Source organism: Pangasianodon hypophthalmus, chromosome 24 (assembly GCF_027358585.1).
Source record: "Pangasianodon hypophthalmus isolate fPanHyp1 chromosome 24, fPanHyp1.pri, whole genome shotgun sequence".
NCBI lineage: Eukaryota > Metazoa > Chordata > Actinopteri > Siluriformes > Pangasiidae > Pangasianodon > Pangasianodon hypophthalmus.
Genome location: NC_069733.1, coordinates 302,462 through 323,639, shown reverse-complemented (window position 1 = coordinate 323,639; position 21,178 = coordinate 302,462). Strand labels below are relative to the sequence as shown.

At 41.1% G+C, this 21,178-nt stretch overlaps 1 protein-coding gene and 1 long non-coding RNA gene across 2 annotated transcripts in view; one reads left to right on the top strand and one right to left on the bottom strand.

Moving 5' to 3' along the window:
- Positions 1-1,799: 1,799 nt before the first annotated feature.
- The window catches only part of LOC113524935 (uncharacterized), a 19,851-nt gene continuing 472 nt past the window's right edge, over positions 1,800-21,178 (bottom strand). The window contains exons 2-7 of the mRNA XM_053229003.1: positions 14,248-14,310; positions 12,699-13,007; positions 11,297-11,587; positions 8,340-8,455; positions 6,610-6,912; positions 1,800-3,322 (exon numbers count right to left, since the gene is read on the bottom strand). Coding sequence (XP_053084978.1) covers positions 2,975-3,322; positions 6,610-6,912; positions 8,340-8,455; positions 11,297-11,587; positions 12,699-13,007; positions 14,248-14,308 — 1,428 coding nt within the window. The 5' untranslated portion in view covers positions 14,309-14,310 and the 3' untranslated portion in view covers positions 1,800-2,974. The remainder of the gene's footprint in view (positions 3,323-6,609; positions 6,913-8,339; positions 8,456-11,296; positions 11,588-12,698; positions 13,008-14,247; positions 14,311-21,178) is intronic.
- LOC128317317 (uncharacterized) lies at positions 8,747-11,091 on the top strand. Its single transcript, XR_008300840.1, has 2 exons — positions 8,747-9,047; positions 10,630-11,091. It is a non-coding gene; the product is annotated as an uncharacterized LOC128317317 (long non-coding RNA).

The following is a 21,178-nucleotide window of genomic DNA, read 5'->3' as shown; positions in this document are numbered from 1 at the left end:
GCACAATTTCCCTTCTACAGTATCGAGAGGATCTAAAGAACAGACCGGAGTGGAAGTTTCACTGGTTTCTCCCAAACACATAAAAACACAGAGAATAATTTCAGGGTAACTGGGATATTACACACGAATAAAAAATTCACAACATTTAAGAAGAATTGAGAATTGATTAAATGGGTAGCTAATAATGTGTTATTATTAAACCAGGTCTTCAAGAATAAAGATTTCTTTTTAGAAGGAATATCACAGTCGTTCCAGATAAAGTACTTTTGAGGGGAAAATGTGCCTGAAGAAAAGTGACCATGTGAAAAGCATCTGTGGCAATTCATCAGTGCTGTAATTACACATCAGTAAAAAGAGTGATTCCTTCAAGGAGCAGATGTACAGTAGTTTGGGATCGTTTAAGGAGGTAAAATCCAGAAACTGAATCCCACCATCATCTGCTGTGTTCATCACTCCAGAGAGCTTTATATCATTCGGTCTGTCGACTTCCAGCAGCGTCAGCATACAAGGAGAGAGCTTCGTAAGTTCTTCTTCTCCCTTTTAAAGTCAGGTCTCTCAGGAGCCACAGACTGAATCACTAAACCCATGACTTTGGCTTTAACTGGAATGTTATAGGATCAAATCACTCTCGCTTGGTTTGATGGTGAGAAGATCAGACTTATTTATATTCAGAGATAATCCAGAGGCAGCAGCAGATGTTTTTATGTGTTCAGTTGCTAAAGGGATCTGTGACTGGTCTTTAAAAATAAAACTATCAGCAGCTACTTGGCTGATTACAATGCATCAGAGAGCTACGCTGCAAATGACCCTGTAGAGGAAATGCTGGGAGGAGCCGAGCAGAAAGCAAAGCTCAGTAAGGAGAGACGGAGCAGCTGTGTCTTACTCCACGCAAAATGCCAGATCACAGGGACGCACCATGTTTAAGTTTAACTGAGCAGCTTCCATACTGCTGCTGTATAACTGTAGCTAAAGGGCTATAAATTCATGCTCTAAACAGTCAAAAGCTTTGGAAAGATCCAGGAAAAGCATGAAGCTCTCTTCATTTAGAAGTTCTAAATACTCTATTATTTATAATGAGACTTTTTTTTTTTTTTACCATAAACCCTGATTTTGTGTGTAAGCACTTTATAATTAAAGTTATGACCAATTATCTACGACGTGCGCATGTTGATGTGGTTTGGGAATAAGAGTAATTAAAGTCTGAGTTAAGAAACAAGGTGAAAGTCATATCCTGTGAGTTAGAGCATCAGTTTCACCCAGCTGCATTCTAACATGGATAATATTTGCTGTTTTTATGGTTGTGCTGAAGAATAGAAAATCTTCTTGGCTTTGGCAATGCTTAATGTTATTTTGGATGATTGTTGTTATTGTTCTTTGGAATAATGTTTGGACTATTTTGGAGTGAATATGAAATTTGCAAGAATTTTACAACACAAGGTGATAATGTTTTTAAGTGCACCATGATAATATTTTACAAAAGCAATGAAATGTAATAAGATTTTGTGCCTGATTTAACCCCTTAAAGCCACAGTGCTCATTGGTGTGTTTACATTCCTCACTCTCGCACCTGCACATTATTTTTAAATGAGTGTTTTTAAAAACAAGTTTTTTAGCTGATCCATGGGCTTAAACGTTGGGCTTTTCTTTACAGGAGAGCACATCAGATTAACACAAACACTGGCTTTATTTTATTCATTTAACAAATTAAAATATATTAAACGTCTGATCAAATCACATAATATTGATGTCATCTGTGAACTTAACTCTGAATATGAATAAAGTCAGGCACAGACACAAGCGCAGGTTAAAAAACACTTTATTTAAAAAGCTGGCAGACAAATTTAAATCGTAACACAAACTCAGGATCATAACACAGGCAACGGTCAGCGATCGGCGAACAGCATTAAATCCCTGGGGAAGAGATCGGCTCAGATCTCCAAAGTCTTCCACACGCTGGATTCAGCACTTAGTTTTCTAACACGGATCATTTACAGAAGTAACCCCTGTGACCTTCAGTTACACAACAAATAGTAAAGAAGTGATAAAGAATGATGTTGGATATCGTTCACACACAAGCTATAATAATAATAATAATAATAATAATAATAATAATAATAATAATTCTTCTCTAATTACTGCTCAAACATCAAGTCTCAACTGTGCTCAGGTTCATGCTGCACAGAAGAGGAAGAGCTCCAACACACACACACACGCTATTTCATGCACAGTAAAGCTCTGTTAGTATCCTACAAAATAACAAAGATCAGAGATTATAAATGTCTAAATAATGTTTATAATGTTTAATAAAAGCTGGTTAGTCTGTTTCTATAATGTAATGTAACATAATGAGAGTAAATGTAACAGCGATCGCGCAGCTACAGCACTGTAGCACTGATTACACTGTTATAGCACACAGGCCTTGTTTGTGTGTGTGTGTGTGTGTGTGTGTGTGTGTGAGAGCTTCAAACACCAGTAAAATAATTTTCTGGCACTGAAAGGTTTCAGCACACACTCACACACACACACACACACACACACACACGTGGATATTAACACAGCAGAGTAATATCGAGTATAATACAGTGAGGATGTTGATGTATTTCCTCATTAATCTGGTGACGTGGTTGTGAATGATGATATAAACTCCATCACGCTGCTGCTCGCTCGTCTGAAACCACAGCGCTAATACATCATGGAGCTTTGTGAGAAGGTTTGTAAAGGTGTGGAAAGCCTGTGTAGTGGACTACAGGTCTGATAGAACGCTGTTTATGCACAGAGAGAAGAACAGAGCTGAGGAACCTTTTAGTCTCTACACATTTACTACAAGAGAAGAAAGTAACACTCACACAACGCAGACACACACACACTTTTCCCTGCTGATGCTTTTCTGTCGCACCACTCGGGACTGTGTGTGTGTGTGTGTGTGTGTGTGTGTGTGTGTGGTCATGTTTTCTGCATCCTCTATGCTTCTGTATCATGTTGTAACAGCAGAGTTCAGTGGTGTGCTCTCTTCTTCTATCTTCCCTGCTATCAAATTTTCTTGATTCTTTCCTGCAGAGTTTAGTTTCTTTCTGTATTTCTTCAGCTCATTCTTCTTCTCTTCACACCACTGTTCATACTTATCCAGAAGTTTCTCCATATCATCCAGTTTGAGTTTGTTTAGCCCCTCTCTCTGCTCGCTGCACCAGGTGTTAATCTGCTGCAGATGCGATTCCACGTGGTCGCACGTGCTGTCCAGCAGCACAGTGGAGCGATTCTTTTTGTATGTCGCACGTTTGAGATACTCTAAACTCTTCACCACCTCCTCCATCAGCACCGTCACCTGCTCAGTAGACACCATATATATACATACAGTCAGTACACACACACACACACACACCATACATACAGTCAGTATACACACAAAGGCACATACAGGAGTTAAAGGTGGAGTTGAAGGTGGAACTAAAGGAGGAGTTAAAGGAGGAGCTAAAGATGGAGTTGAAGGTGGAGTTAAAGGTGGCATTAAAGGTGGAGTTAAGGGAGGAGCTAAATTAATAACATTGGAGATGCTTGTTTTTCAGATCATAAGTCTATTGTATTTAATGTCACCCTATCTAGCCATCAGGGTACTATAAAAACTACAGGCTTCTATTCACGTTGCATAAATTCTCACACTGCAAATCAGTTTTCGGGTATGTTTCATAGTAATGAAGTGTCTACTGCAATCTCAGTTGCCTGCGGAACATTCTTCAAGTCCTGACGATTTAATTTCTCTCTTTAATTCTTCCTGTTTAGATATACTAGATTCTATAGCTCCTCTGAAATACAAAAATTCAAAATTTAAATTGCAACCATGGCTGGATGATTCCACTCGTTCGCTTAGACAGATCTGTCGGAAAGCAGAGCGGCGTTGGAAAAAAGATCATCTTACTGTCTCTTGTGAAATTTTCAGAGAATCCCTCGTGAACTTTGAGAAGGCAAAAATAATAAAAGTAAAAATAGCTAGAGATAAATACTTTTCTGATATTATTAATAAATACTCTCATACCCCTAAAATTTTATTTAGCACTATAAACTCAATAATTAATCCCCGCTGCTCGTATGAAGTAGAACAATCACCAGATATTTGTGAGAGATTTCTGAGATTTTTTATTGAAAAGATTGCTGGTGTTCGACCCTCAATTGATCCTCTTTGTTCTAGATTCTTGGTTGACTGTTCAGTTTCTACAGCCATCTTGTGTAGTTTTCAGCCAGTGTCTCTCTTTGAGTTAAGGGACTTAGTGATGCAGACGAAATCTTCAACTTCGCCTTATGATGCTCTTCCCTCTGACCTTTTTAAAGGGACTTTTGATACAATTGGTCCTAGTATTAAAGTAATTATAAACTCTTGTTTAGTTTTTCTCTTGTCCCTGTCTTTCTGAAGCATGCAGGTGTCCAGCCATCGCTTAAAAAACCCAATGCCCATATTAACTGCTTGAATATCTATCACCCTATTTCAAAACTCCCATTTCTTTCAAAACTTCTGGAAAGAGTTGTTCTGTCACAGTTACATCCTTTCTTACATTCATATACTTTAATCTTTTCAATCAGGCTTTACTATCCACCACAGCACTGAAACAGATGTGTTAAAAGTGTTGAATGATGTGTTACTGTCGGTTGATTCTGGTGATGATGCAGTTTTGGTTTTACTGGATCTGAGCGCCGCGTTTGATACAGTAGATCGTAATATCCTTTTGTCTCACCTTGAACATTGGGTGGGCATAAAGGGTACAGCACTTCGCTGGTTTGAGTCTTATCTCAATTCCACTGCTCTTTAATTTGTATATGCTTCCACTTGGTAATATCATAAGGAAATATAAAATCTCTTTTCACTTTTATGTAGATGATTCTCAGCTGTATCTTCCTTTAAAATCTCGAGATTCTCTGCAGCCTCTCATTGACTGTCGAGGAAATAAAATGCTGGATGTCAAATAACTTCCTGCAGCTCAACAATGATAAAACTGAGATAATTCTCTTTGGTCCCTCTAAAACCAGAAATTCTGTTGTTGGGAATTTAGAAAACCTCGCTCCATATATCAAGTCTCATGCAAAAAATCTAGGTGTTATCTTTGACTCTGAGCTTTGCTTTGAAAAACAAATGAGCTCAGTTGTTAAAAACAGTTTTTATCAGCTGAGAATCATCTCCAGACTTAAATCATCACTTTCCTTTCATGATCTGGAAATGTCATTCATGCTTTTATCACATCACGCCTGGATTATTGTAATTCGTTATATATCGGTCTTCCTCAAACGTCTTTGGCACGGCTGCAGATGGTTCAGAATGCGGCGGCTAGACTGTTAACCGGCACCAAAAAACACGAATCTATTTCACCAGTTTTAGCTTCCCTTCATTGGCTTCCTGTATTTTTTAGAATTCAGTTTAAGATTTTACTTATTGTTTTCAAAGCTCTTAATGGACAAGCCCCATCTTATGTTTCTGATCTTATTCATTTGCATTCAACGCCCAGGTCCCTCAGGTCAGCTACTAAAGCTCTATTACATGCGCCTCGGTCTCGACTTAAATCAGAAGGAGACAGAGCCTTTGCAGTCGCTGCTCCACGTCTGTGGAATCAGTTGCCACGTGACATTAGGAGTGCCTCTTCTCTTTCTATTCTCAAGTACAGACTTAAGACACATTTCTATTCTCTTGCTTTTCCGGGATTTTAAATTATTGTATACTCTTGTCAGTGTTGTTGATATTATTGTTTTATTATTATTATTGTTTTTTTTTTTTATTCTATTTTAGAATTTGTTGTATTGGTTTTGTTCAGCACTTTGGTCAGTGTAATGCTGAATTTAAATGTGCTTTATCAATAAAACTTACTTAATAAAGGTGGAGTTAAAGGAGGAGTTAAAAGTGGAGTTCAAAGTGGAACTAAAGGTGGAGCTAAAGATGGAGCTGAAGGTGGAGTTAAAGGAGGAGCTAAACATGGAGCTAAAGGTTGGTGTTAAAGGTGTAGCTAAAGGTGGGGATAAAGGTGGAGCTGAAGGTGGAGCAGAAGGTGGAGCTATATAGGGAGCTAAATGAGGAGTTAAAGGTGGGATTTAAAGGTGGAGCTGCCTCTGACACGGCAGGATGAAACTGTAGTGTAGCTGCATTAAAAAGCTGACAGAAATAATAAGAGTGGCTACTGAATGGTCTGTAGATGTTTCACACAGAGGTCTTTATCAGACACGTGTCTTCATTCCATCCAGATCAGTAGCAGTTTAAACAGCTAGCGTTAGCTCAGTGACCAGGCTGAAGTTCACTTCTTATTCCCATTTCCACTTTCTCCCTAATTCCTAAACCTTCTCTCCTCATTCCCAAAACATCTCAAACATCTGACACTTCTACAGGAAACTCAATATAACAGACAGGAGTAGGCTGCTCTCGGAAACTGAGCGCTAAGCTACATATTGTTGTGAAGTCTGTTAGCCTCAAATGTTCCTTATTTATTTCTTACATTCCTGCTGAACTGTGCTTTTAAACGTCTACACGAGAAAACACTCAAAATTAGCTTCAGGAGTGTTTCACAACTATGTATGGCGTGTGTGTAGCTTTGGATACATCTGTGTGTGTGTGTGTGTGTGTGTGTGTACACAACATACCTTTTTTGTCTCAGACTTCAGAGATTCCTGTAGTTTTGTTGCACATATCATTTTCCACAACGTCAGCTCTGTTCTCTTTTTGTCGCAGAACAATGTGACATATTCCGAATGTTTCCTGTTCTCTCTGTACTGCTGTTCCAGATCATCAATCGCCTTCTCCACCTTATCCACCACGTCCTTCAGCTCCTTCTCCAGAGCTTTGTATTCTGGGTCAGTACGTGTAAATTTCTGCTCTTCTTGTCCTGGCTTTTTGGGTTGAACCTGGTTAACGAGTTTATCCACTTCTTCCATTCGACTCTCGAGCTGTTACACACACACACACACACACACACACACACACACACAGAGTCAATACACATTTATCATGACCATTTTCAGTGACTTGGATGTTCTCTATTTACTTTTGTAATTGAACTGTACAAAACAGTGTAAAATGAGCCAGTTAATAAAACGGAATAAATGAACGTAAAGGGACTTTGTAGATTTTCAGACTTTATTTTCTAATTAATGAAATATTACAGTTAAATGTTTATCAATGTTTCTGAATGTTGTTTACGTTTAGAGAAAAATGACTACATATTGAAATTTGTTGTGTTTTTTGTTGTCACCTGAGCTTATGTTTTTGTGTACAGAAGTAGGTGAAGACCACACAATCGTTATTTAAGTCCTGATAAATAAAAACCCAGAAGTGAAGGAGGGTGTACTTTCTTTTCCCCTGACTGTATATCTGTGTGTTTATTTTAATCCCCAGCTGAAGTGTGACGCTGAGACGCTGGAAATGTGGAACGACTCGCTGAAGAGAATCTCAGTCACGACTAAAACCATCCACTGACTCAACGGCACAAAAGTACGTCTGTCGTACGCACAGCTTCACATACGACTTACACTGTTCACAGCTGTTTAAAAACCAGATACAAATGTACAACTGCGTCAAAGCTACACCCACTGGCCACTTTAATAGGAACACCTGCACATTCATGCAGTTATCTGATCAGCCGTGTCCACATGGAGCAGAGGCTCAGAGGAACGTTTCCACCTGCTGGAGTTCATCCTGCAAAGAACCCAGGCTGAACTGACCGTGTTCCTAATAAAGTGGCCAGTGAGTGTGTGATGGATGCTCACATATAAAACAGCTGTTTGCTGATTTGCTGCTGCTGACGTCACTCAGTCTTACTCATCTTCCCTCACAGCCACTCTCTCTTTCAGCTTATAACAGCGTGATAAATACTGACAGTGGAAGAGGTTCGATGGGAAAATAAACACTCTTAAAGGTGACTATCTATTTTCCATGTGGAGGTGTGTGATGTAATTATTGCTGAAGTTTCTCTGGGAGTTTAGTCTGAATCCGTCACATCAGTAATATTTTACACACTGTGTGTGTGTGTGTGTGTGTGTGTGCGTGTCTGGAAGGATGACAGTGTGTTTTCTCTTCTATAAAGTGAGCAGTAGAAATAACTGCAGGTGATATTTATCCCGTCTGAATGGACGTGTGGGTGAAGATTGGGTTTTAGATCCTGTGGGAAAAGAGGCTTTGTGTTTTTAATTCAGTATAAAGACGCTCCAGGAAGCTCTCGCTCTTTTTAAACACACAGATAAATAAAATATAGACGATGTTTAAAAGGATGAGTCAGATGTCCTGATCTAGTAATGCAATGTTAAATCATTAATTTAAAAAAACAGTAATTACATTTTTTATTTTATATTTCTTTTACACACACAGTTACTCTTACCTCTCTGAGCTCCTGCTCAGCTGCTCTCCTTCTGTATATTATCACTCCGGCGATCAGCAGCCCCACCAGCAGCAGCACCGCCAGCACTATTGCTGCAATAGCCCCCTTAGTTAACCCTACAACACACACACACACACACACACACACACACACACACACACACACAGGATAATAAAGTGAGTCAGATGTCTGTGGAGGATGGTGTTATTGCTGGTGCAGTTACAGTGGAGTTTAATGGGAGAAAAATGTTCAGCAATCTCAGACATGAGTGATGACGGTCAGGTTTCACTGTTAGCTCCTAAAACCAAACAGCAGGAGTTTCTTTCTCTCTCAGCGTTTTCCAGCAGCTTTCACCATCATGTTCATGAGGAATCCAGGGGAGAAGTGCTGGAGACAGTGGAGCAATCGCTGGACTCAAAGTCCCAGAATGCAATGCAGCTATACGACGCAGAGTTACGAAAGAGATAACTTACTTCCGGTTCCTGTGACGTAGTTCCTGTTTTCGAATCGTTTTCCGGGAGATTCTCGCCTGTGTTTGTATTTAAACTAAACTGTTTCTTTCTTTTATCAGTAATTCTTTGCTATCGGTTTCATCTGCTGTATTTTCATTTTGTCGAAGAACATTTTTGTTGTTTTGTCTGAAGACAGTAAGCGAAGTTAATCCACTCCGCATCGGTGTAAAATAATCTCAACTAATCTTCAGCTAAAGTGAGTTAAACAACATGTCTGACATTCAGCTCGTTCAGTGTGTCTTTACTAACAGCTTTATCTGTGATAAGAGAGAGGGTTAGTGAGAGTGAGAGCAGTGTAGTTTCACTGCGGTTAAAGCAGCCGCTCTTCCTGAAACTACGGTTAATCAGGCCGCTCGCACAATTCCGGGGCGCGACTTTTAGACACTTAGCGGTAATAACACTGACAGCGGAAAGCGCGCGCCCGCGAGCTCCTACACACCCAAAGCCACTTTTATACAAACTGACATTTAAATAAATAACAAAATCAACACACAACAGTTCACAGTATTTATCCAGGGTAAATGTTTTTATATTAGAGCCTTTACTTTTAAATAATGGCCAAAATCTTTCAAGTTTATAGAGACGGTATAAATCATTAAGGCAAATAAAAATAAAACCATCATTTAATAAACTTCATTATTATTATTATTATTATTATTATTATTAAAAATAGTATTATGTAAAATATATATTAATATAATAATATAAAATATTATTAAAAATCTAACCATGAATAAAATTGTAAAAACTATGGATGGATCATTTCACAGAGGAAATCTCTGACACCAAAAATATAAATATTTCTCTTATTATATTATTAAATATGAATATTTCCTTACCTACTGCTGAAATAAAATGGACATTTCAAATCTCAAACCCTCTCAGATCAGTATACAGTGACCTGCTCTATGCTTACAATAGAAAGGAATTCATTTAGAAATATAAAGTAGAATTTTACTGCAGAAATTTACATTTATTGCTCTTCAAAATCAGTGAATCTGTCAGTGTAACTGAACCTAGAGGCGTTTTAGATTCATTATTAAAGAGACATTTCCAATTAGTAGATGATGAAACTGATATCAGTTCAGACTGAGCTCCTCTATGCTCACAATAAACATCTATTCATTCTACTGTAGTGTGAGCATAGAGGAGCTCACTGTGAACTGATATCAGTGAGTTTCATCATCTACCAATTGGAAATGTCCTTTATATAATGACTGAATATCGCCTCCTGGTTCAGTTACACTGACAGATCGTATGGGTTTGAAGATTAATTACTTAAAGACTCTACAGTAGAATTAATTGATCTTTATTTTGAGCATAAAGGAGCTCAGTGTGAACTGATCTGAGTGGGTTTGGTCATCTAACAATTGGAAATGTGCATTTTCTAATCATTCAAATTAGCCTCCTGGCACAATTATATTGACAGAGCCACTGACTTTGAGAAGCAAATACTTTAAAAATTCTACAGTAAAATTATTTCATTATTATTGTGAGCATAGAGTGAACTGGGATGTTTGGATGCTGTCGCCCCCCCACTCTCACGCGTTCACTCAGGTTTGTTGATGGTGGAGTGGCTGGAGCTTTATGTCCCAGGGCTCCCTCATGTCTGTGTTAGCTTCTGGCTCTCCCTTTTAGTTATGCTGTCATAGCTAGTCTTGCCGGAGTCCCTGCTTGCTCTCTGCATGCAAAGTACATTGTCCTTAACCATTAGAGGACAAAAAGCTTACCTAACAATCTCTCCCTCTCTCTCCATCTCTCTTTCACTCTCTGTCGAGCTACACATGCTACTCCTGAGATGCCAGTGATCCTGACCCCTTCTGCTCCTCCTCGCTGCCTGACCCATCCTGATGCCCTACTTCTGGTTGGAGTTCTCATCGGTTGGCGTTCGCTCGCTGCTGCTGGGGCTCCATATGGACGGCCTGAAGATCACTAGGATTGCTGGGGATGGTGCCACCTGGGGGCTGTGGAGATGGCTTGGAGATCTCATATGGGGAGCTGTATTGTGGTGGCTTGGGACTGCGGGTGCAGATGTTTAAACTAAAAAACTCAGAGCTTCATTATAAAATAAATCTTGGACGTTACTGAAGATGTTAATTATAAACTTATAAACTTAATGTCTAAGCTGTTCAGGGTTGAGTTCTGCTTTTAGAGTTCTTCTAGAGAGAAGGTTCTAGATTTGACCTCTGTAAATGTTCACAGGTTAAAGAGCTACTTCTCAATAAAATGCTGAAAATGAATTGGTAAATGTTACTCTGAATTCTCTGAGTGCTGCCTAATAACTGAAACACCACAAACACATTCCTGTAAATTGGTGTGTAATTCTGTAAGAAGGCTGAACACCACCGTGTATGAATTATAGAGTTCACTGAATTGAGCACAGTATATAAAGTCTCCCATAATTCAGTGTTTAACCCCTTCATTACACATCACACTGAGACGTACCTGCCACAGAGACGGTGTACACACGAATGTCTTCGTTATTCTTCAGGTCCCGGATGGTGTAACTTCCACTATCACTCGACTGCACGTCTCTCACTGTGAGCTCTGGGTGACTGAGTGATGTTCTGTGTGTGTATTCAGCTTTACACTGTAGTGAGCGTTGAGTCACAGTGCAGATCTGTTCCCCATCAGCTGAATCTCTGCTTTTATAAATCACCTCCACGGTGCCATTTGGTACGCTCAAATCCAGGATCAGATCTTCACCAGGCTTCATCTGAACTGCTGAGAACACAGCTGAGGAGCAAAAAAAAAAACGCAGCTGCTTATGTGGATTTTCTGAGCTCCACATTCAGATTATTAAAATCACCTGTGTGTAGTTCATGCTTTCAGAAATCAGGAATACAAAATGTGGATTGAAGAAGGAAAGAGCGTTTTTTCCTTTCCTTTGCTGTTGAACGTCATACGATATAAAAGTGAGAGACAGTTTAAAAGACTATAATGTGTGTGTGTTATATAAATATATTTTTATATATCCATTCAAAATCAAATCCACAACACAATAAAGTGTGCAACAAGGGGTGTGAATACTTTCTGAATCCACTGTGTGTGGCTGAACGAATAGTAATTATTGTAATTATCATATTAATCACTGGTTTAATTGAACAAAATTAAAATAAGCAAAAAAAAAAATTAAAAGTAAAAATTATTATTATTTTAAACAATTAATTGTTTTACACTGTGCTGCAAAGGCACAACTTAATGAAGCTACGAGACGCTAAATGGAGGTGATGAAATTGTAATGTGTGTGAGATGCAGGAGATTTTATCACTCTTTTAATTCACTATGTTGATGTGATGAATTAATACAATAATGTCAGTGTCATTAACACTGTCTCTAATTAAGACGTCACCTCTGATGTGCTCTGAGCTAAATAAAGCTTTTCATGCACTTTGAAGAGACAATGTTTTTAATTTAATAAATAGTGTCATATTCATGACATTCCACTGTGTGAGTGTGTGTGTGAGTGTGTGAGTGTGTGTGAATGTGTGTGTGTTAATTTCAGCGTGACACATTATGGTTATATTAAACAGTCACACGGTGGCGCTGGACTTAACGCTGCTCCTCACTCGAGCCGAAATCACGCCAGAACCATGCGCTTAAGTTCAAGATCAGAATCGAGCGTAACTGAGACACGCCCCTGTTTTAGATAAACTCCGCCCCTGCGTGCGTAACTCTCACGTAACTTCTGAGTAGTGCTGAAGTGTGTAGTTACGTCTGAGGTCTGAATCCTGATGTGTGTAATTTCAGGGTTAAACCCTCACTGTGTGTTCACTCCACTCTGAATATGATCCTAATAACTCAGAGTGAATGTTTTATCAGCAGTAGAAGAGATAAAGACACTTACTCTCAATGCTGAGGCTCACAGTAGAGATGTCGTTGATTCCACATTCACACACGTATGTGTTCCTCTTACTGTAATCAGCTGCAGTGATGGTGAGAGAGAGATCTCCCTTCAGGTACTGAGCATGAGACATTTCATATCCCTCCTTCACTGAGCTGCATGATGTCTGATCACACCGAGCGAAGACAACATCTCGATTCTCGTCCAAGGCCCATTTGACTGAACCAGAACATTTATTTTCACATGGGAGAATCACAGACTGATGAAGCCGACCCTTCACCGTTGTAGAACAGACAGCAGCTGATACAGGAGCTGAAAGAGAGAATAAACTCTTTATGTCAAGACCAAAACTATGAAGCTGATTTTAGCTTTAAATCGAACAATAAAGCGACAGCACTGCGCTCTTTTCCACCGTGTGGATTAATCTGACTGCTGCAGGTGTGAATTCAGGGCTGTGTCCCAAACCACATAAAGTGCACTAAATGAGATGCTTAAACAGTAATGACACGGTGTAGTGATATTTAATGTGACAGATTAGTGAGAGTGTGCAGTTAGCGTTAGCAGTTAACATTAGCAATGAGAGTGTGCAGTTAGCATTAGCAGTTAGTTATCACTAAGAGTTAGCATTGAGAGTAGGCAGAGAGTGTCCACTGAAAGTGTGCAGTTAGCATTAGCAGTGAGAGTGTGCAGTTAATGTTAGAAGTTAGAATTAGCAGTGAACAGTTAGCAGTGAGAGTGTCCACTGAGAGTGTGCAGTTAGCATTAGCAGTTCGACAGTAAGAGTATACAGTGAGCAGTGAGAGTGTGCAGTGAGAGTGTACAGTGTGCAGTGAGAGTGTGCAGTGAGAGTGTGCAGTGAGTGTACAGTGTGCAGTGAGAGTGAGCAGTGTGCAGTGAGAGTGTGCATTGAGAGTGAGCAGTGAGAGTGAGCAGTGTACAGTGAGAGTGAGAGTGTGCAGTGAGAGTGAGCAGTGTACAGTGAGAGTGTGCAGTGAGTGTACAGTGAGAGTGAGCAGTGTACAGTGAGAGTGTGCAGTGAGTGTACAGTGAGAGTGTACAGTGAGAGTGTGCAGTGAGCAGTGAGAGTGTACAGTGAGCAGTGAGAGTGAGCAGTGTACAGTGAGAGTGTACAGTGAGCAGTGAGAGTGTGCAGTGTGCAGTGAGAGTGTACAGTGAGCAGTGAGAGTGTGCAGTGAGAGTGAGCAGTGTACAGTGAGAGTGTACAGTGAGAGTGTGCAGTGAGAGTGAGCAGTGTGCAGTGAGAGTGTGCAGTGAGCAGTGAGAGTGTACAGTGTGCAGTGAGAGTGTACAGTGAGAGTGAGCAGTGAGAGTGAGATGAGTGAGAGTGTGCAGTGAGAGTGTGCAGTGAGAGTGAGCAGTGTGCAGTGAGAGTGAGCAGTGTACAGTGAGAGTGTGCAGTGAGAGTGAGCAGTGTGCAGTGAGAGTGAGCAGTGTACAGTGAGAGTGTGCAGTGAGAGTGAGAGTGTGCAGTGAGAGTGAGAGGAGTGAGAGTGTACAGTGAGAGTGAGAGTGAGAGTGAAGTGACACTTACCAGTGGTGAATGTGAGGGTGAGGAAGAACAGGACACAGTGATGAATGCTGCAGGACTGCATGGCTGAGGAGACACAACACCACCATCAGCACTGCACAGGTGGAGAATAAAGCAGGAGAGAGAAATCGACTCACACCAACATTTTATAATTAAACCTGCAATTTACTGGAATTCGTTACATTTTAAAAACATTCGTCTGTAATTCAGTGATGAAATATAACTTACGTTACAGCAGCTATAAACACTCGTTCCCTCACCAGCCTCTTTTTCTCTCTCTTCAAGTTAATAAGATAAAAACTCGTCCTGTTACCGAGAAACCGCAAAGAAGCGTAAACTCCTCTGTCCTGTTACAAAGCGCTGACACTGGAGACTCCTTCCATAAATGTTACACAAACATCTCCTTACAGAGTCGCTGTGAACGAGCTGTTACTATGGAAACGATAACATATTAGAACGAGTGCATTAATATAAACCTGCTGTTCTAGAAAACTAATCAACACCTTCTGACCAATCACAATCCAGTTTTAAAATAAGCTCAGAACTCTCCCAGTCCACAGCAGTTAATGGTAGAACGTGTGTGTGTGTGTGTGTGTGTGTGTGTGAGCACTTCACTTATTTCTGCTCTTCTACAATTTCAGGAGTAAATCTATTACAAACGCAGTCCTTTAAATGTCTCTGTTAATAAGTTATATTAATTAATACAGATCATTACTCATTAGTTCTTTATTTACATGTTGACAAGTTCACATTATTCCACATTTACACTACAGGTTAAACAGATAAACAGGCCTGAACAGTGTGTGTGTTTAGAGCAGTTACAGTCTGGGAGGACATACACACATCATTACTGATGTCTATGAAGCGTTATGAACGATGACAGCTGACACACACACGTTTGTTCCGCTTAATATCTTTACCGCTTAAGATCGTTAATCCTGAAAGACGTCCAGATCGCAGTCGTTTCCCGTCGTCTGTTTATCAGCGTAACAGCGTACGCTTGTATCACGTGGTGTGAGATGATGGGATCAGAGCGTTTTTACCAGAACGACTACAAGGAAATGAACACAGTAGTGGAGCGACACCAGACACCAGCATCAGGATCCACACACCTCCAGCCATAATAACAAACATGTTGTGTAGTGACACACAGCTGCTTTAATGCTTCACACAACACTTCAAATAAAAACACACAGCACTTCTATAGAACAGTCTGGACTTCTCTACAACTGCTGAAAACTCCATCTCGTTCCGACCAACAGGCCGAGCTGCTCAAACTGGAGGACAGAAACCGTTATGACATCACAGCTACTAATACGACATCACAGACACGCTGTGTTAAAGGAAGTGACACAACAGTGAGGTCATCAGAGCATCTGAACCATGTCCTGATCAGCTGAGTCAGGAATAAGGAAGATGGGAAATCAGTGAGCAGCAGGATAAGATGGGCTGCCAGTGCGAGCAGCTCGGATTGGGTTTAGTGCCACTACGCTGGAGTCTTCAGCAGGGAGGAGAGTTAACATTACCTCACTTCCTGTCTGTTTATCTGCCGCTCTGTGGTTTCTCAGCAACATGACAATGTTAAACATTAAAGACTAAATGAAACGAGTCCAGGGGAGAAAACAACACCAGACTAAACCGGTTCCAGTGCCTGGGTTTAGCTTCACGAGGTTAATAATCCTACAGAACAGAAATTCAATCAAATAAACTCCTTCTCTAATCTTTCAAAAGCATCAAGAATCGAATGAAGCAGAAGAGACGGCTTAGCAGCTTTTTATTCTTTTATTATTATTTATGTATTTTATTTTATTTGATGTAACACAAGAATTAAAGCTGAGAATTAAATGATGATTATTTTGGTAATCAATTAATCTTTGGATTATTTTTGTTATTAAATAATGAATGATTTGGATTATTTTTAAATATATTAAATACCAAAAATATTTCTTTCTAAAAATTACATTTCAATCAGATAGCACTTCTACACAACTCTTAACTCGGGTTCATTAATAACATCTCACTGACTGCAGTACAACATTACTGACCTTTATCACATAACCTGACACACACACACACACACACACACACACACACACACACACACACACTAACACAAGATGGCGCTATTCTGCATGTTACTGGATCTGCACACTTTATTTATGACTGTGTCTTATCTGTATTTTAAGTGCTGATTTGTTCAAATTCTAAATAAAAGTAAAATAAATATCTGCTGTCTCACTAACTGAAACATTCTGATGCTAAATTCATTGCCGTGTGTGTGTGTGTGTGTGTGTGTGTGAGGTAAATCATTTTCAGTGTGTGGAATCGACTCCAAAGTTTTAGGATTTACTTTTAGTTAATTATACACTGTATAATAGTGTGTGTGTGTGTGCGTGTGTGTGTGTGTGGTCATCACTGTATCACTGTACACACACACACACACACACACACACACACATTTCACAAACAAACAAAATGTGCTTTGCAAAAGAAAACTCGTCTCTCAGACAAACAGAGATACAAACACAAAGTGTGATTTGAGAGAAACAAATAAATGTGTTTCACAAATATAATAAATATGAGCCTCCATCATATTTCACTAATAAATACAGTCCATTCTACACAAATCTGAACAAATACACAATCCAGTTTATACAAATGCACACTTCTCTGTTACGCTTTTATGGTGACTTTTTTTTTTAGATTTTCTCACAGACGCAGCTGAGCAACTTCCTCTTCCCAAGCAGCGGATTGCGTTACGGCTCAGTTTCTGACACTTCTGTTTATAACACATCATTTGCACTGTAATTAGTCACTTGGCATTTTATCTCATATCACTGAATACTGCACATTCCCCTTCTCTCTGTTCTCTGTGTCAGTGGGGTTTAGGGCTCAGAAACAATACACCCTGAGATAGGACGAGTCTGAGTGAATTCAGCAGAGCCAGTGCACCTAGCTGTACGCTTCTGGACAGCGGGAGAAAAGCGGAGAACCCAAAGCAAACCCACAGGAGCATGTGGAACTCTGAGAAGAAGATATCTGAAGCTCAGGATCAAACCCAGGACCCTGGTGCTGTAAGGTCTCGCTGCTACCCCATGCACCACTCTACATCCCCTATTACAGCAAAAGAGCTGATCATCTGAAGTGAGCATTTTCTAGCAGGTGAAACTCGTCTCGGCTCGATTCCACTGATCTTTTAAATTTAAAGGCAAAATTCAGTAACGTTCTCCAGCCAAATCTCATTTTTCAGCAGAGTGTAGCTCAAACTGACGTGACTGGCTTTAATCATCTACCAAACTCAACTCTCCAGTTTATAAGGAATTAAAATGGCCTCCTGTTGAAACTGACAGATCTTGTGAGTTTGAATGGCAATTTCTACAAAATTCTACAGTCAATTTGACTCATTTTGATTCAGAGCACAGAGGAGCTCACTGCGAACTGATCTCTGTAGAGGAGCTCACTGTGAACTGATCTCTGTAGAGGAGCTCACTGTGAACTGATCTCTGTAGAGGAGCTCAGTGTGAACTGAACTGATCTCTGTAGAGGAGCTCAGTGTGAACTGATCTCTGTAGAGGAGCTCAGTGTGAACTGAACTGATCTCTGTAGAGGAGCTCACTGTGAACTGATCTCTGTAGAGGTGCTCACTGTGAACTGATCTCTGTAGAGGAGCTCGCTGTGAACTGATCTCTATAGAGGTGCTCGCTGTGAACTGATCTCTGTAGAGGAGCTCAGTGTGAACTGATCTCTGTAGAGGAGCTCAGTGTGAACTGATCTCTGTAGAGGAGCTCACTGTGAACTGATCTCTGTAGAGGAGCTCAGTGTGAACTGATCTCTGTAGAGGAGCTCAGTGTGAACTGAACTGATCTCTGTAGAGGAGCTCACTGTGAACTGATCTCTATAGAGGAGCTCGCTGTGAACTGATCTCTGTAGAGGAGCTCACTGTGAACTGATCTCTGTAGAGGAGCTCGCTGTGAACTGATCTCTGTAGAGGAGCTCACTGTGAACTGATCTCTGTAGAGGAGCTCAGTGTGAACTGAACTGATCTCTGTAGAGGAGCTCACTGTGAACTGATCTCTGTAGAGGAGCTCACTGTGAACTGATCTCTGTAGAGGAGCTCGCTGTGAACTGATCTCTATAGAGGAGTTCACTGAACTGATCCGAGTGCGTCTGAGATCTGAAATGTCTCTTTTATTTCAGCAGCAAGATGAAGGAAAATAGGAATATTTTGGTGTGGGAGACTTCCTCTGTGACACACATCATCTACACTTTTACACATCATGGTTTGATTTATATAATAATAATAACAATAACAACAACAATAATAATAATAAGAAGAAGAAAGCTGCTTAAATACTGTTTTACTAAATGTGTTCTCACTGGGTTTAATGCTTTATAGCGGCTCTTTAAGCTGTATGGATTGTGTCATTAGTGTGACTTGTTGTGTTGGTGTTATCAGTTGTGTAGAAGGCAGTGCTGGACTGCTAATCTGGCATACCGGGCTGGTCTTTTCCCGGGGGTTCGACACACTATCGGGCCGGTACAGTGTTATTTTTTTATTTTATTTTTTCTCTAAGGACCGTGTTGTGCCGAAAAGCACCCCTGCCGCGGGAGCGCGCATTTACAGATAGACCCCTCACAACAGAAAGAAAAGGAATAACAGCCGCCGTTATCACTAGCGCTCGCCTTCTACATCATTCTCATTAAAGTCCAGATATAATTAGTGAGTATGTGCTGAAGTGGGTGAGTTTCATGTTTGTGGCACTTTGCTAGAGGGAGAGATGAGGGGGTGCATTTCCTGGCAGAGGGGCTTTAAGTGTTTAAGTGTGTTTACGAAACAGCATCCAATCTAAACAAAAAGTCAATAAATTTATTTTTCATTTCACGCAAACACAAAACACAGTGTGTTACATGATGTTGATGCTGTTACAGTATCTGCACTTTACAAGCTTGTTTTACAGGCTGAAATCATCCAGACACACAGTGATCTCTCACACACTGAGGACATGTAGTGTACTTAAAGCCAGCAGGCCTAGTCCTCACCCTGTGCTACACACTTCTTAAACAATATTCATATTCCACCATACTCACTAATCATATCTGGACTTTAATGAGAACAAATGCGGTGTAGAATGCGAGCGCTAGTGATAATGGCGGCTGTTATTCCTTTTCTTTCCGTTGTGAGGAGTCTATCTCTAAATGCGCGCTCCCGCGGCAGGGGTGCACTTCGCGGCAGGGATGCATTATTCTGCACAACACCGGGTCCATCACACTGTGCCATAGACGGAGCGATAAGGGTTCTTGCTCCGCCTACTTTATGTAAATATCGCTTCACTTCTCCTCCCCTTTCCTCTCGGTTTCTCAGAATGGACAGAGCAAAGAGAAAAGGTGGTGCTGAGAAGCTCAGGGAGAAGGAGCTCAGGGAGAAGGAGCTCAGGGAGAAGGAGCTCAGGGAGAAGAAGCTCAGGGAGAAGAAGCTCAGGGAGAAGGAGCTCAGGGGAAAGAAGCTCAGGGAGAAGGAGCTCAGGGAGAAGAAGCTCAGGGAGAAGGAGCTCAGGGAGAAGGAGCTCAGGGAGAAGAAGCTCAGGGAGAAGGAGCTCAGGGAGAAGAAGCTCAGGGAGAAGGAGCTCAGGGAGAAGGAGCTCAGGGAGAAGGAGCTCAGGGAGAAGGAGCTCAGGGGAAAGAAGCTCAGGGAGAAGGAGCTCAGGGAGAAGGAGCTCAGGGAGAAGGAGCTCAGGGAGAAGGAGCTCAGGGAGAAGAAGCTCAGGGAGAAGAAGCTCAGGGAGAAGGAGCTCAGGGAGAAGGAGCTCAGGGAGAAGGAGCTCAGGGGAAAGAAGCTCAGGGAGAAGGAGCTCAGGGAGAAGAAGCTCAGGGAGAAGGAGCTCAGGGGAAAGAAGCTCAGGGAGAAGAAGCTCAGGGAGAAGGAGCTCAGGGGAAAGAAGCTCAGGGAGAAGAAGCTCAGGGAGAAGGAGCTCAGGGAGAAGAAGCTCAGGGGAAAGAAGCTCAGGGAGAAGGAGCTCAGGGAGAAGAAGCTCAGGGAGAAGAAGCTCAGGGAGAAGGAGCTCAGGGAGAAGGAGCTCAGGGAGAAGGAGCTCAGGGGAAAGAAGCTCAGGGAGAAGGAGCTCAGGGAGAAGGAGCTCAGGGAGAAGAAGCTCAGGGAGAAGAAGCTCAGGGAGAAGAAGCTCAGGGAGAAGGAGGCGGATGCAGTGAAATGAGCGCAGATTTCCGACATGTTGTCTGTAGGAGCAGCAGCTTCTTCCCCGTCTTTAGTTCCGAGACTTTCACAGCAGCGTTATCAATACTGGCAATATTTTATATTCTAGTACATGTTGCACAGTTGTATACTTATATTTTATTAAATAAATTAAAATTAATTCAGTAAATACTTTGACCTTAAGCCTCTTTTCTTTGGGATTATATATATAGCGCCAGTCCCCTGGCAGGAGGAGCAGGTGTAGCTGTTGTGTCGGAGCTCGCGGACCCTCGCGCTCAGTGATATTACCGCTAAGTGTGTAAAAGCTGCGCCTCTACATGAAGCCTGCTTTCAGGAGGAGCTGCTGCTTCACCGCACTCACTCTTCCGCATTTCACCCGTTTACTAATTTCTTATTTTTAACCTGAGTGTGAGATCTAAAGAACAGAAAACGACCATTTTACGTTTTTGTTTCCTTCTTGAGTATGAAAAGCCCGAGTGATAGACGGGTTTCTCTCTCTCTATGGGAAAGAGAGAGAGTGTGTGATCTGAGCAGCAGCCCGAGGGAGTCAGAGCCCCTGCTGCAGCGGCCTCACTGTCCGAGCCTTTATCACACCTAACACTGGCACTGGGTACAAGAGCTGCTCTCAAGTGTTTCAGGCTCCTCATGTGTGTGTCATGAGGAAAGATATGAACCGAAAGCGCTTCCGCTTCTATTCTGTCTTTAACCAGGAAGAGCTGCTCT